This window comes from Argentina anserina, chromosome 2 (genome assembly GCF_933775445.1).
Source record: "Argentina anserina chromosome 2, drPotAnse1.1, whole genome shotgun sequence".
NCBI lineage: Eukaryota > Viridiplantae > Streptophyta > Magnoliopsida > Rosales > Rosaceae > Argentina > Argentina anserina.
This window is the reverse complement of record NC_065873.1, coordinates 7,585,443-7,602,695: the sequence shown is the minus strand read 5'-3', so window position 1 is coordinate 7,602,695 and position 17,253 is coordinate 7,585,443. Positions and strand designations below refer to the sequence as shown.

At 36.1% G+C, this 17,253-nt stretch overlaps 1 protein-coding gene and 1 pseudogene across 1 annotated transcript; one reads left to right on the top strand and one right to left on the bottom strand.

Annotated features, from left to right (window-relative positions):
* The first annotated feature begins 229 nt into the window (after positions 1-229).
* On the top strand, positions 230-5,638 carry LOC126782438 (protein DETOXIFICATION 46, chloroplastic-like). Its single transcript, XM_050507688.1, has 14 exons — positions 230-681; positions 830-924; positions 1,497-1,605; positions 1,772-1,827; positions 1,940-1,995; positions 2,476-2,614; positions 2,762-2,899; positions 2,985-3,053; positions 3,147-3,257; positions 3,462-3,590; positions 3,909-3,986; positions 4,625-4,696; positions 4,802-4,864; positions 5,176-5,638. Exons 1-14 carry the CDS (start codon positions 255-257, stop codon positions 5,275-5,277), a joined length of 1,644 nt encoding a protein of 547 aa, XP_050363645.1. The 5' UTR covers positions 230-254; the 3' UTR covers positions 5,278-5,638.
* LOC126783906 (pentatricopeptide repeat-containing protein At4g04370-like) lies at positions 5,576-9,097 on the bottom strand (annotated as a pseudogene).
* Between the last annotated feature and the right edge of the window lie 8,156 nt (positions 9,098-17,253).

The following is a 17,253-nucleotide window of genomic DNA, read 5'->3' as shown; positions in this document are numbered from 1 at the left end:
GTATTCCACCTGTAACACCCCCCAGATCTTGGCGGCCACAACTTCCTTAACTCCCACCAAATTTCCACTTCGGGTACACGCCAAAACGACACCACCCCGCAACTCAAAACGACACGCCAGCTGCAATTTTGTTTTGTTTGAAAAGTTGTTATGGAATTGCCGCTGGTAGCATATGATGATATACACTCTCGGCTGCTTTCTTCAACCCGCCAACCTCTTCTTCCTCCTCCTCAATCATTCTCGCATCATCGAAAATGATTCTGGAAACCATGTCTCTGCATTCCCACATTACTCACCTCCAAACCCGCAGCCGCTTATCCTACTCTCCACGTTTCTACAACCCACTTCGGACCTCTAACAGCTCTGTTCGTTACGACGTTAAGCCCCGAGGTTTGCCGACTTTGGTGGCGAGAAGTGAGGGTGCCGGTAGATTAGTTCCGGCGTGCATTGCTGGAAGTAGTAGTGTTGGTTCATTTGAAGAGGAGGAGTCCGAGGGAGTGGTGGTGGAGGTGGTGGCTGCGAAGAAGGAGGAGCTGGTGGAGCGGAGTCTATGGAAGCAGGTGAAGGACATTGTCATGTTCTCGGGTCCGGCTACAGGGCTGTGGATTTGTGGGCCGTTGATGAGTCTCATCTCCACAGCTGTTATCGGCCAGGCTAGCTCTACTGAGCTTGCTGCTTTGGGTAATTAGTAGTAGTGTAGTACTACTGAAAAACAAATCTTATGGAATTGTTGGTGGTTCAGTTAATTAGAACTATTATTTGAACTGGGATTTTGTTTGAATTGAGTAATGATTTGATCAGTTGATGTTTGGGTTTTTTGGATGGGCAGGTCCCGGAACAGTTTTTTGTGATAACATGAATCTTTTGTTCATGTTCCTCTCCATTGCTACTTCTAACATGGTCGCCACCGCGCTCGCCAAAAAGGTTGGTAACATATTGTGAGGACAAGCTTGTTTCCTGAGATCATTACTGCATTATATGCTTGGATGTGGCTTTACATAACATCAAGTTCATACATGAGTGAACATGTTTAGTGATAATTCCATCCAACAAAAGAAACCAAGGGGAAATAAGAGGAGAGGATATAAATCGACTCTAGGGTCAGTTAGAGATTGTGTGGTTTTTGAGAAGCTGCTAGTTTAGGAGAAACTGAGGTGAAGTTCTTTTGGCCTGTGTAAAGGCATAGTTGAGAATTCATTGAAGTTCAAATAACATAAACCTGTACTGAAGTTTGTAGAAGTAGTGTTTGGATAGATGCTTCCGACTTTACTACATAGTGCATATGTTTGTGATTACTTAGCGAAATTACTGATTAGTTTTACATTTTGTTTACATAAAATAGAGAAATTTAGCATACTACGCTATATGTTTGTAACACTTGTGAGAATAACCATGTCCCTTGCTGGTCTTATGCATTGGTTTTTATTTTTACTATGAAGTCCCTAGTTGATACTAGAATTCATTCCTATTATATTGACAAAATACTCTTTCTGCAGGATAAAAAGGAACTGCAGCATCAGATATCTATCTTGCTCTTTGTTGGATTGACTTGTGGAGTTCTGATGCTCTTGTTTACACAATTCCTTGGCTCATGGGCTCTAACAGGTATTGAAGACTGGAAAGTCTTTTTCTCAGATGCACAGTTGGCACAGATATGATGTGCTAGATTTGGAATGTCACAACATATTTTGTTTACCAATTTGGGGTAGCATTGAATGCAGCAAATTGCATAGGCCAAAATGTGATGAATTTGCTTATTTTTGTTTTACAGCTTTTGCTGGGCCCAAGAATGCTCATATTATACCTGCAGCAAGCAAATATGTTCAGGTTCTTTTCTTGTAGTTGAAACTTTTTCCTCTTATTTTTAGGTACTTCTAATATGTGGTACAAAGTTACAAAATACTATCTTGGCAACTGAACGTTTCTTTGCTGTCCGTAGATTCGTGGGTTAGCGTGGCCTGCGATTCTTTTCGGATTGGTTGCACAAAGTGCAAGGTGTGGTGACCATCCTTCTCTACTGCATCATGGATCAACTTATCAGTTGGCATAGATATTTTGAAGACTGATCATTTTATTACTTGCAAGGACTTCATATATAACAATCTTACTAAGCCTCATAGAGTCATGCTAAATTATAAGGAGGCATGGAGGGAGATCCCTTTATTATATTGGATAATGATTGCATTCTCTATTAATACTGCTAAAGCCCTACAGGTCATCAGGTTTATTACCTGTAATCTATTTCATCTTACTCCACATTTCTGGTAGTGTAGGTTGCAAGTCTCAAGTGTTGCTAGAAACTTAGGTTTACTCTTTATCTGATTGAATCTAATTAAGTTATTCGACTGATTGATGGGTACACCTTAAATTCTGTAACACATGAAGTCTACTTCATGTACACATTTTACCTTGTCTTTTCTCCATTTGCAAAATATCCCAAGCTAAAGTTAAAAGTGGTATATCTTGTCATTTCAGTCTTGGCATGAAAGATTCATTGGGACCTTTAAAGTCTCTGGTGGTTGCTAGTGTTGTGAATGGCCTTGGTCATGTTGTCCTATGCAACTTCTTACACTATGGTATTACTGGTGCAGCATGGGCAACAATGGCATCACAGGTATGTATGATTAGGATTTTAATGGTTATGACATCCAATCTCAATTATTTGTTCCATTGTATGGCCAACACTTTTAATTAGCCTGGCCCAATATTTCAGACAAAAATTATATCCTGCCACTGAATCATTGATCATCATTTGTTTCAGATTGTTGCAGCTGGTATGATGATTGAAGCTCTGAACAAGAAAGGATTCAGTGCATTTTCCATCTCTGTTCCATCACCTCGTGAATGTCTGCAAATATTTGGGATTGCAGGTCCAGTGTTTGTAACAATGTTCTCAAAGGTTTGCCGCATCTATTTTGTAATGTATAGCTGAATATTGCTAACATGTGAACACATCTCAGTATCTCACACATCTGATATATTAGGTGGCCTTCTACTCACTGATGACTTATTTTGCTACCGCTATGGGTATGAGTGTAGTTGCTGCTCATCAGGTTGGTTAGCTTTATCTGCTCTCATAGGTAGCTATAGTATTTATCCACAGGGAACAAACAACAATTATTTTTGACATGTGCAATTAAATATAGGTCATGATACAGATGTACGGGATGTGCGTGGTATGGGGTGAGCCTCTTTCTCAAACTGCGCAATCGTTTATGCCTGAGTTACTATATGGAGTTGACCGAAGTTTGGAGAAGGTTCGTTATTGACTTATCGTCAGGAAATTTGTGTATTTTTGTGATCTGCTTCTACCAAGATGTTTATGTGTCTGTGATAGGCGAATAATGCAGATTTCCTTTCTTCATATGAACTTGATGTATATATTTTCTTGTTGAAAAAGTACTTACCCATGATGTTTCATCTGCCAAACGTGTTCTGATATTTTTATCTATACTGAACAGGCCCGAATGTTGTTAAAGTCACTCATGATTATTGGAGCTGTACTTGGATTGGCAATAGGAGCTATTGGGATGTCTGTCCCTTGGTTATTCCCCAATATCTTTACATTTGATCTTAAAGTCATACAAGAGGTTGGTTCTTATTAGTGAAGTATAAACTTCATTAATTTCATATGTGATTTTTAATCTGACAGAAAAATATATTGATAAAAGGGAAGTAAATGTTTCATGAGGAAGTACATGATGATTGTCTGGTTTAGTGGTTGCAGCATTGCCTGTGATAATTTGTGTGGTTAAATTTTATGCTGCACATGAGAACTATATAGGTTTGACAGAATTGGATATTGCATTATGCATTAACTCATGCGTATATGAATATATCCATTTTTAAACAACAGTGAACTTAGGATATCTGAATGTTTCTTATAGATGTTTACCTGTGTCATGCAGATGCACAAAGTTTTGTTTCTGTTCTTCCTGTCCTTATCTATTACGCCCTGTACTCACAGCCTTGAGGGAACATTGCTGGTACGCTTGATAACTCTAATCAGACCCCTCTGTTCTTTCTTTTATTCTCCCCTTTCTTCTTCAATATCACACGCATGTGCTATGTAGCAGCATATATACGAGTTGTATTAGTTTAATTCTTGATATTTGTATCCGAAGTTTCTACTAGCTCAAAGACATAATTTTTATGTACTAATGCAGCCATAACAAATAACAACTATAATTTCAAGCCTGACGCCTCCATTTATTATCCCCTGACAGAAACTCTTCATGCTAACCCTTAAACTAGAATCACTTGTTGTAATCAAGTGGTGAATAACACATTAGTAAAACATAAAATTTGAGTAGAGAATGTTGTTTACAAACTCAATTCTCATACAACTAAAGTACTGTGAACTATATATGACATCACTCAATCTGAGACTTCCTGAATACCCAATTATAGGTTACTCGATCTTATTAATTTCTCTCACATGTTGTAATCAGGTGCAACTGAGATAGATTATGATACTTAATTAGTAATTATCAAATGCAAGAAGCTAGAAGTACTTTTCAAAAGAAAAAAAAAGAAAAAGAAGCTACAAGTACTGAGGGATTGTGTCTCTCTGTATTTGTAACCCTTGTGTTTTAGAATCAAAATGTTTTATTTTCTGTTTCAGGCTGGACGTGATCTTACCTTCATCAGCTTCTCAATGAGCAGTTGCTTTTCCTTGGGTGCTCTTCTACTGTTGGTATAGATCTATTTCTTTTGTTCTGTCAAATTTTCTGGTGTGGTGGTGCAATTTTGTCAGTCATCATTATATAACTATAATTCCTCTTGTTCTTGTTGTCATCAGCTTTTGAACAGCAGAGGATTTGGTTTGACAGGCTGCTGGTTTGCCCTTGTTGGCTTTCAATGGGTAAGAAAAAAATCCTCATCCCTTTTCTTGTTGCTTATACTACACACCATTCTATCGTTGAGCCAAGTGCCTAATATCAAAGCAGTAAGCACCCCTTAGATCTCTCTACCTGATACTCTAGTCTTTTCAACAATACAATCGAACACAAAATATGTTAAGGGCCCCCAAATGCAGGCTTCTCGTTATCAGTGACCAAGCATAAGAGCTCTCTTGTTCTTGCTCATTGAGACTCTCTGCCTTATGGAAGGAGTTTTCAGTACTTGTTACATTTGATTTCGTTGGTGCATTTTACTGACACGAGTTTCATACAGGCTCGATTTTTCCTGGCTCTCCGGCGGCTTCTTTCTCCCAATGGCATGCTCCATTCAGAGGAGATGGGCTCCTATAAAGTGGGAAAGTTGAAAGCTACTTGATATCTGGTTCATTTCTACATACTGCTAGTAAAAGAAGAGACTCTGAAGATGCTGCTTCCATGGATTCTGCTGATGGTTCTTGAATCGTGAAATTTAGCATATCCGTCCAGCCCTGCTGCCAAAGATCAGTGTCATCATCATTTTTTAATGTAATTTCACACTGTCAGATAGGTCAATTATTAGTATACGTAAGAAAGTGATTGAAGACAAAGTAGTTATCTGCCATCAGAAGACGTTTTTGTTTTTTCTTTTTTTCTTTGCACAAGTAGTGACATTCATATTGGAAAGGGATTTGAACTTAGGCGATGGTGTAAAGGTCATGATTGTTGCTATTTTTCGCTTTAATCAAGTGAAAGGAGGATATGTAACAGGGGCTTCTCTTTTTAGCTTTGTTCTTTCTTTGTATATCGAACCACCAAAGTGAAGGGAGGATTCTGATCAACCCATGTAACTCGATAAAACTTCAACCAGGGAGTGTTTTCAAGGCAAAAGACTTCATTTGGTTCCATGCTTCATGAATGCCATCCCATCTGTTTATTGAAGCAGAGGTATGCACCAATTGCACGTAGTTTCCAGCTCAAAAAATTCTCACCCTCAAAATATATCTTGCAGTAATGTCCCCAAGAACCACATTGCCCTTGATTTATGACATGGATAGGATAGGGAATTACACCCAATACATCATCTGCAGGCTCGGCAACCCTCATGTAGAAATCATATGCCTCTTCCACCCTTCCAGCTCGACTGAGGAGATCGACAATGCAAGCTCGATGTTCAAGGCTTGGTGCGATACCAAAATCTTCAGTCATCGATTGGTATATGTTCAAACCCTTGCCGACAATACCATTATGACTACAAGCTGAAAGAATGGAGAGGAAAATGACATAATTTGGTTTGATTCTATTCTGCAGAAGTTCTGCATACAACTCCAAAGCAATCTCCTTTAGTGACTTTTTATGACAACCATAACCAGATAGAATAGTGCTCCATGATTAGACATGCATCTCAATCAAGCACTGATGCGTGTCACCGCATTATGAGTACATGTCAACCGGAGCTGTGTTTTCCCAAGATGCACGGTCTGAGGCAACTTCTGATAGCAAAGTTGTGGACCAGTTTCCTTGACTGAGAGCCCCATTCGAAACACAAGTTTGGAGAAAGGAGACCACAGTTAAAGAATAAGGCTTCTGAAGAGCTTCCCTCATCTCAGAGAAAAGAACCAGAGTCAGGGCCGGCCCTGGGGCAAGGCGAAGCAGACCAGTGTTTGGGGCCTCCAATTAAAGGGCCTCCAAATTTTTTTTTTTAATATAAGCATGCTCCAAATTGTTTTTTAATATAAGCGTGGTGTTTTTGATCCAAGTATTTTTTGACTGAAATAAGTTGCTTTTGACTGAAGTGAGCTGTGAGTGGAATGAATTTAGATAAGTTGTTCTTTTTTTTTCTTTCAAGAGGTGTTGGAAAACTTTCGATAGTTGCTTTTTTCTTTGGGTTTATATTTTTATATATTCATCAATCCATGATTTCTAACGTGCTCTCTCTCTTTTGGTCATGAATAATTACATTAATGGGACAAGCTCCGTGGCCACAAGCGGCCCATACATTAAAAAAATCCATAGGATCAAATCTACTAACTCACAGAGAGCTAGAAGCAGACATAAACCCGAGATAGCCAAAAGAAGTTTTCCAACCAAAAGAGCCTGAAATTAAACTATTCATTGTATTTACTGTGTATAGTACATTGGTGTACATTAATATGTAAATAGTACGTATATGAAAAGTAATACGTAGACAGTACATATTTGAATAGGAATACGTGAATAATAATTTCGTAAAAACCAAAAAATGTTGAACAGTGAAACATTATTACTGTTTCGGCATTTAAGGTTTTACGTAACGCTTCTAAATTCACTTATTATCTATTCTAGGTGATCGACACAACAAGTAAAAGATTCGCTTGTGGAATTGTGGGAATTACACTCAGGAGTATAAGGTGAGTAAAATCTCACAGTGACAAATCTACCATTGCAGAGATTCATAATTACACTTAATTAAAAAGAATGAACTATGTTATGTATATGATATAGTGGATTGTGTATGTGTATAATTGGTAAAATAGGTATATATATATGGTTTGCTATATTATATACTGTCATAATTTCCGTTTGCGAATAAGTTCATTATAACGTTGATATTTATTTATCTGAGCATGTCACTTTGATTTGTACAATATCATGTGATGATTGTTTTGTACGTGGTTTTAACTTGAGTACGTTAAAACGTTTTGTTGTCTTCGGACCTGTCTTCGGACGTGTTGGCATGTCGAAACCTAGCCTTGGCCGGGCGACAGTTACGATACAGTTAGAGCTCTAGACTGTCTGCCGGTGTACTGCATGAGAGGTAACAGATGGGTTATCGGTTTATGAGTACCCATATTTTGGATATTGTGTAGCAAGTGGTTGCCCAATGTCAGGCGGCGTACTAACATGAGGGGTAACAGAGGTGTACCAGCGCTCATGAGTACCCGTGTTATAAATGTATTTGGGTAAACATAGGGGTTGCCCGATTTCTCATGAGCACATATATTTTATGATATTATTAGACAACCAGATGGGTCATCCAATGACTCATGAGTGCATTTATGATTAATGTTTTATGTATTTTCTTATGTATTTATATGCGAGTTGTATTGTTGTTTTACTCATACGAGCTACAAAGCTTACCGGGTTTGTGTTTACAATCTTAGTGCATGAGATAGTTCCGCATGTGTTGATTAGCGGAATCGACGGACAACTCTGAAGACTTTAAAGTTGTTTTATTTTATCTTGTGGTGAGGATTGAGAGTATTTTTACATTTCCATTTGATAAAATGCTTGAATTATAAATTTGGTTTGTAATAATCAATTTAATTGAGTTGTACCATGAACTCAGTAATGATCCACTGTAACGTTAAAATGATTTCGATTTATTGAGATTGTTTTTGAGTTTTTCATGGCTTCGATTTTAGAGTTTCATACTCCAAATTTCGGGGTCGTGACACATTTGCATCTAAAAATGCAAGACGCTTTATATTTCAATGATATTTTTATATTTTAATATAATTTTTTTTCTTGTTTGTCAAATGTCTAAGGGCCTCCAATTTTTGTTTGCCTTGAGATCTTTTTGTAACAGGGCCGGCCCTGACCAGAGTCTCGCCTAGATGATTATTTTGAGCATATCTGAGAACTAAAGCCTTCCAAGAAACCAAATCTCTTTCGTCATATTTTGGTAAACAACATGACTTTGATCCATATGTGCACACTTTGCATACATGGGAACAATTGATTGATAGGAATGTAAAGTTCATTCCTTGCCTCAACACATAACCGTGAAATCGTGAATTGAGGTTCCTGGCTAAAGAGAACCTAGTTACACACAGACTTCCGCTGCAAGAGCAGTAGCTATGGTGGCACTAGATGGTTTTGTTCTCGATTCTGACATCTGACATGAAACCATTAGAGCCTTGTCTGCAGAATCAGTTTACGCAAGCCCTAAGGCCATAGACGTCCAATTCTCATGCATCGTCCTTTCAAATATCTGAAAAGCAAGATCACTATTACTGCAGTTCAAGTACATAACAATAACCGATGTTTCAATTTTCAAGTGCATACCCTGTAATCAATGAGTTTCGAAGCTCCAGAGAGCAACCTGGCAAAGTGACAGAATTGGGAGGAACTCCCTAGCACCGCATCTCACCAAAATATACCAAACGCAACTCCAACCCTTCCACCGCATTAAAAGCACCCGATAACGGAAGCCCAAGGAGCATATTTATCTTGGGCATTGTATCGAACACTTTCCGTGCATTTTGGACATACGCACATCACTTGGGACTAAAGAGGCAATACAAGCATCTGAAGGAAACCCATTAACAACGGATTGCTGGAATGAGACGCCATGACAAAAGAGGCTCAGTGAGATGCGAGCTTTAAGTAGATTAGGGAGGCTGTGGGTATGAGGAGGAGTGTGGGTTTTGAGCATTGAGGAATATGGGTCGAGGACTTTGATATGTTTTGAGCATAGCCGGGGCGAACCTCTCATATAACCAAATGGCTGATTTTGTTTTGAATCATTATTATAAGGTTGGTTTGCTGCTATGTTACCAAATTACATATAAAAAAAAGACAAATGCACAAGCTTATTTGCTGCTGTAAAATGAAAGAGTGTTTCAATAAGGCACAAGGGGCACGAGGCAAAAGGCTTACAACAAGAACATGAAAAGAAAAACCAACACATGCAACTAAATGAACACTAGAGAATAACAACTAGAAACTAGAGAAGCAACAACTAGAACAAAAGAGACTTCAATATAAACTTCACATATCACCTCGCAAGATTTTCATCTACAACTTGGAATAATAATTCATCATAGAAGTATCCATAGACACAATTCTCATCTCCGCTTCAAACTTCTTATTTTCAGCTTCAAGTTTCCTAATCCGCAATTTCTCTTTATCTACTTCAACTTTCTCCTTCATGGCTTCATAATTGCAATTTTCTTTTCATCTCTTTATTTTCCCCATAGATGCATTTTTTCAAATAGAACCATTTAATCAATTGTTTCTTTTAGCTTTCTTTTCTTAGTTTTCTTGCCTAATGGTCTAGACATTGGATCGCAAAGGTTAACTTCTTCCTCAATATCTATAACAATGCTTATATTCAAAGATGATGAGACATGAGGCTTAGATTTTTCTTACTAGTCTTGTTGTTAAGCTCTTGATTTAGTCATCGGTTGAAATCTCAGCAATATCTAGGCATGATCAAGATTAAACTTACAACCATCTTCTTGTACTTCAAACATTGCTTTTGCATCTAGAACCTGAAAATTGACAAGTTACTTAAAACTTAGTTCTAGTTTGAAGAATAAAGTATAATCAATGAGTAATTGGTCTTACAATAATTTACCTTGCCACTTTCATTTCTTTTCATATACGGCTACAATGCATCCCGAAAGCTTGTTCACCAACCTTTGTATTTCCCCCCATTGTTGGCACAAGATTAGTTGGGAACGATCACTATCAAATGTCTTGTTTTCATGATAATAAATTATAATTTTTCTCCAAAAAGTTTGAAATTTCTGCTCATTGCCTTGTATATGATCCATTCTAGTATTCAGTCAAGCATTTATAAGGAGTTGATCCTCTTATGGTGTGAAGTTTGGACCTCTTGCAGGTTTTTTAGATGTTTGAGACTCTTCCACAATTGGCTCATGCTCACCGTTGGTCATTTGGAGCAAAGTGCACCAGTGGATGAGGCTAGGCTGACTCATCCTACTTCTCCTTCCGGAGAGACCTCCTCTACGTACGGTGGTTTCAGAGAGTCAAAATAAGTAAGCGTAGTGTTGCATTTTCTGAGGCATTGGTTTTGGTTACTTTGGTTCTAATTTTATGCCATAATTGATCAATTTAGAGTTAGATAGATTTTAAGTTTCTAAGTTTTGGTTGGTTCGCATGGTTCTATTTTCTTGAAGTCCTATGGAGGATGTTTCATGTTTGTAGACTTTCCTACTTTTTAATATGACATATTCGTCACTTTTCAAAAAAAATATTTCTATCACAAAATGTGTTAAGTACTTGTTAAGTAGAGTTATTGCAAAGTTGAAATTAACCAATGGTCATCTCATTATGCAATGCCAGCAATGGCCTGGGCAGAGTGATTGCGAACCAACTCTGTCATTCAGATAAAGATGATATAATTAATGCCACACTTACTATTCTACTGATATTGTACTTATATTAGTTAAATTAGAAGAAAAATTGATTGAGAAGTACATAATACTGGTATAAGTTATAAATATTCACCAGTATATATTCCTCAAGATGTCAAGCAAAAAATATAAATGATAATGGCTCTAAAGGTTTAGAGAAAAAGTAAATAAGTCGTATATCATTTATTACCATTATACGGAGATGAACAATAATAAAAAGCATAAAAATTTAGAACCACATCAGCATGGTAACATATATATAGAAGAGAAATACCAACATTGAGATAAAACTCACCACAAAAGAGCATAAAATGTACTCTGAGCAAGACCTTACACTCTTTTAGAGAAACATTCTTAAAAAAAAAAGTTTTATTTCCAATCAAAACAAGGCATGCATGTTAATTAGTTAATGTATACATTAGATGCAAAATAATAAGGACTACTAGTCTCAACTTTACATATAGAAAAGAATAGAATTTAAAAGCTCAACAATTGACATTATTAACGAGCTCATAATGTGCAATAAATGTCCGAGATGATAATTACATGAAGTTATATTTAGGTGCAAGAACAATTGTTAAACGTCTCTGATACTAAAATCTAATGCATATATAATCACTTAACCATTACTCATTTGCAATTCACATGGTCCATTTTATGATATAGTTACTCATTCATACACTAATTCATAATTCAAAACTATTCTAGATGAATGAATGGAAGCATTCGTACTCTAACTTCACTATCATTACTTCTTAGTAGTATCATTCTGCAAAAACAAACATCATTAGTTAGAAACCAACTTGCAAAATTGCAAATACAAAAGTAAAGACATTGATTGAAAGAAAAGAAAATATACATGTACTCAACCAACCTTCTATGTTTTGATTCTACATAAACAATGTTCCAACAAATGTTCAACAAGATCAGCTTGTAGCAACATATGTGTTCCCTGGTCTTGAATAGCGAAATATTTGTTGATAAAAGTTTGAAACTCTATTGTTACATTACGTGAAACTGGACACCTTCAATCTGCTCTTTAGCTATTTCCGGTTCCACATATTGGCTTACAATAATTTTTAGATCATTGGCTAGGACAATGGATTTAGATTTAGCTATAAAATCTAGGCAATTGAAATCCCAAGATTCCAAATTCCTATATTTGGGTAACAATTTAATCATGGCCATATAAGTCTTGTTTTGCTACAAAAATCCATCACCATTCAAATGAAATTAACTTCAATATCTTTTGGGCTGCATTTGGATTTAAGGATTTAGATTTGGGAGGCCCAAACCCAAAGCAACCCATTTGAGATATATTTTTCACACAGAATTTGGATTTGATGAAATTAGCCCACCGATTTCATCTGACTAAAAACCCAGATTCGAAATAATGATAGTATCCTAGTTATTTCAAATCTTTTATTCTCCGCCTTTCGCAACACCAGAACTCGGTCTTGCTACACACCGATTCTCGACAAATCCCAGGCAATGTGCTAGATTTCTTAGACAAATTTGTCATGGTGGTATGTTTTCCGTCTCGTTATTTGATGGCTCATCCCATAAACTCATCTTAGGATGGGTGTTTTTTTTTTGCTTCATTGGTTGAATTTGAAATTGTGGTTTTGTGTATTGATTGGTATTGAGTCATATGGTGGAGATAAGTAGAAAAGGAAAGGATAATGTGGTTTGCAGAGCTATCCTTAGATTGAGGAAGATGTTTTGGGTTTAACCAAATCTAAATAGTTAGATTATAGATCTGGGAAGGACTATGATAATGAAAATCTTAATTATAATGTGGTCCTCATAGTAGCTAAGAAGAATAGTGTAGTACTAGTAAAATATTGATGACACATATCTTTTTATCTTGCTTGTTGTTACCATCAAAATATCATGATAAGACAAATATGTGTGTGGCTTAATTCTTTTCTTTCTTGCTATATATACTGTTAAGGCCATCATTAATTTCTATTTGTATTGTTATTATTATTATTGTGTTTGTTTATATTGAATCTCTCTTAGAATTTAGCTTATAGAGAGACCTATAAGAAATGAAAAGGTGGTCTGATATTATACTTTAAAAGCTGGAAATTCAAAAACATATTGTGTGCTTGTGCAGATTGATTTCTGAATAAATATTTTATACGTAGCAATAGTTTCCTCTTCAATTTAGATTTAAATAAAAGATTTGGAGAGCGTGAAATCATATGCGCCGCACATCCGTCACATTGTTGCAGATGTAAGATGTAAACAAACCAAAAAATGATAAATAGACAGTGCTACAATCCGTTGAAAGCAACAAATTATTCTGAACCCATCAATTTTTGTGAGGCATCCCACAGTGCATCAAGTAAGAACTACCGGCTTGGGAAAAAAAATTAAGAAATAGTAGAGACAATCCTCTATTTGTAGGTACTAGGTACAAAATAGAATCCATTTCTTAATAAAAATCAACACTACCAAACCATTATATAATATGTATCAATTGACACTGTAATTACTGGAATCTATAATCTAAACATTAAAGCCAGATTCGATATGCACATCCTCCAAGGTAGGAGGTGTGGTATTAACATTGAGCTACTTTCAGCAATGAACTAAAAAATAGATGAGATGTAAATTACTAAACTTTTAGCTATAGAAAAATGCACCATGTCTCTCTAGTCTCTAGGACTTGTTTCCACTGTTCATCCATCAGTCTAATTATGTCATATCTTGTCACTCAACCCCAACCTTACTGAGAGGTTTATGGAGCTTATTTCTTAACCTCATAGGGGTAGACCTTGACTTCTTTGTCTCTAATGTACAAGGTATTGACTCCATTCTTTTTCACAACATCACATACAGACTCAGCCTTCCAAAAGGTGAATACTCCATAGCTAGGCTGCTCTGCACCTGGTTGGATATTTTGGAGAGTCATTGATGCAATGCATCCATAATTGGATGAATCCCTAACTCGTAAGCTAAATCTCTATTTGGTGTGTAGAATTGGATATGTAAACTTAGTTATGAAGAAAAGAAAAGAAAACTAACTTCTAATCATGTAAGATTGTAAGAGTTTAACAAAGTGGATTAATCAATTGAATTCTATTGGGGGAATTAGAAATGAGAAGTCCTCTCATCAACCACGATAAATGATCTTGTGGTAGTTTTAACATATATGACTATTGTAGACTAATATGTTTATATTTATAACATATTTTGTCAGATTATGTTTCATGTGCATATTGTAGACTAATCGTGTTTATTGTTGTCGAATGAATACTAAAAAGCTACTACAAGTGAGGGTAGACAATTTAAGATTAGAAAAAAAGGAATGAGCATGTTAGATTATTATCTTATTATTTCAATTTAAATATGTAACTTTTATTTCAATTCAGATGGTGAGAAGATAAAACCATTGATAATTCTACTCTTCCGAGACTTGTATTGCTCTTTAAAAGAAAACTTGTATTGCTAAAACAATTATGGATCATGACAACATCACAACATTCATTTGAAATGGATAATTCAAATCTTCATCATTTAGTTGTTACCCAAACATATGAATTTAAAGTCATAGGATTTCAACTAGTCAAATTTGAAATACATATGATTTGAAATCCAAATTCAATTTCCAAACGGGACCTTGATTCTTGGCTCATCTGCACCATGGGCTAAATCTTATATTTTCTTCTTGATGAAGAACTCCATATTTGCTTATAATCTCTTTGGTTATCTCAACTATGTTGTATGTGTAGTGAACATCAATTTCTATATGGATTTTTTATGTTGAAAGAAAATTAAAATTAAAGTGACACAACATGGTTGCGTTTGGGGGAGCTTATAAGCTCCTCAACTTATAAGTAAAGCTGATTGTGGTGTTTGGTAAACACTTTAAGAGACACTTATTTTAAAAGCCCAGGCGATTTTAAGCCAATAAGTAGAAGTCACAAAAACGCGGCCGACATGTGATTTTCATAGTTTATAGTTTAATATGAATCCATTATATAATAATCTTTACCTTAAGCTGCTAGAGCTTCAGCTTCATCTTCATTGGGGTATCATTTTTGTCTCCTCAAAGTTCTCCACGCTCGGAATCCGATCATAAAATTTTCTTTCAAATCTCTCAAGATAGTCTCATAATTAATTGTCAATACTTTGTATCAACAATATTTGGCTTATGAAGTTGGATGAATTCAGGAGGTTTGGCTTGATTTGTAATACAATCAAGATAATCAATGCTTATAGCAGGTAGAATGAGCTGACGATATGAGCCTTGTGATGCAGTCCATCTACAAAGATATCAAGGATATGAGTATTGTAAGTGAGTCATTACTTACAACTAATGACGTATGTATTGAGAAAAATGTTGGGGTGGTAAAACATTTCTAAAAATGATAGAGGCTTGAATGTTACCGGACCGAAAAATCTGGCTGGTTGTAGTTCAATATGATTTGGTTGGAGCTGAATTTGCTTCACAAGTGTCTTACTGCACAAATAATTTCATGTTAATTTCTTTTCTACTAATGGGAGTTGAATTTAAGTTTAAAAAATTTAATAGAAGAGTCACTAATTAAGAAAAAAAAAACAAATGGATTGAGAAAGAGAGATTCCTAATTATTTTTGGCTTATTAATATCTCACGAGAGCTTCTAAGGAACAAGTTGATTAGATCTCCATTGTTGTTAACTCATGAAGAGAGAACTTATTCGTTCCCAACAATCCATCACTAACTTGTGAGCAACTACACTTCCTCACCCCCATTTCCACAACCAAGACAATTAGTTCGAGCACTAAACTCTATAAGCTTTGACTGATACATGGACACAATTGATTGGCAGAACGTGCAAATATGCTCACATTTGGCTACAATTGAAACTTTTAATGGAAGAATGGTCTACAAGCATGGGATGTATCAGGTTCTCTAATTGTTACGTGCTACGTATGAGCATCGTCCATGTGTATTGATGAATTTGAAATGACATTCATGTGTATTGATGATTTGGAACTAAAATTTCGGGTTTATAGTTTCGGATTTAGGGTTTAGGGTATAGGGTTTTAGAGTTGAGGGTATTAGAGTGTAGGGTGTAGGGTTTTAGAAAAAAAACCCAAAATAGTTTTTGCTAAAATAGCTTAAATATAATTTTTTAATTAAAATAGTCTTTATAGCTCCCCCTACGAATGAACAACAAAAATCATTGGTTTGTGGCAAAGAAATGAACTGGGGCGCTTCCTTGAGTTTGTCTTTGAGATTGCTTAATGAGAACAGAAGGTTGGTGATGACACTTCCCAATAAGAAGAAATGTGGAAGACCTCAGACCTTATAATACAAACTGAAGAATGTAGAGATTCGACGTGTGTTGAAAGGGAGAAAGAAATTCTTGTAGGACTTGAGAAAGAGAGTATGGAGTTAGAATTGATTCTTCTCATATTTCTAAAATAAACGCATATTGTGGGGAAGAATATGATGGAGAGGAAATGGTGAAAATAATTTAATATCAAAAGAAGAAGAATGAAAGAAAGCTTATGTTCTAAAGAGGTGTCAACTTAGAAGGATAACATGGTAGAAGAAACGGTGTCAGATAAGGTACTACTATGTCACATCTTGCTTTCGAGAGTGTCTATTGCTAGGCGTTGTTGGTTGATAGAGCTCAAAGCACATGTGAGATTGCTCTGGGATCAAGGAGTGTGTGAGCATATGCGTGTTACTTTTCAGAGTTCAAGCAGACCGACCCAATTAAGTTTGGGGAGTTTATCGTTAGTCGAGGACTTGATCCTGAAGAAGAGATTAAGCCATCCCTACACAAACTGGTCAGAGTGTGGAGCGGATCCCTTAACGAGCCAAAGGTAGGCCGAAACTACTGCATTGACCCGTTGAATAAGGCTGGCTCCTTGGTGACGGAGTGTGAGCCCCTAAAAAAATTATTTATCTTTCCGGTATAGTCGTCACTACTAACCGACATTTTTACGAGATGCCAAATTTTTAGTCTATCATTTTTGTATTGAACTACATGTTGTCACGAACACGGGAGTATTCACGTAATATTTTTGTGACACTTTATTTATTTTCTACGAACTTTAGAGTTTTTTGTGTGTTTTAGATATATTAGTTTAAAGTAATTTTCATAAATTCTTATTTCCATTTTTAAATCTCATTCATTCATTTCATTCATCTTATCTTAACTATTTGATCAATTTATAAAGACAAAAAAACCCTACACCTGCCCACACACAATCTTCTCTCTCTTTTAC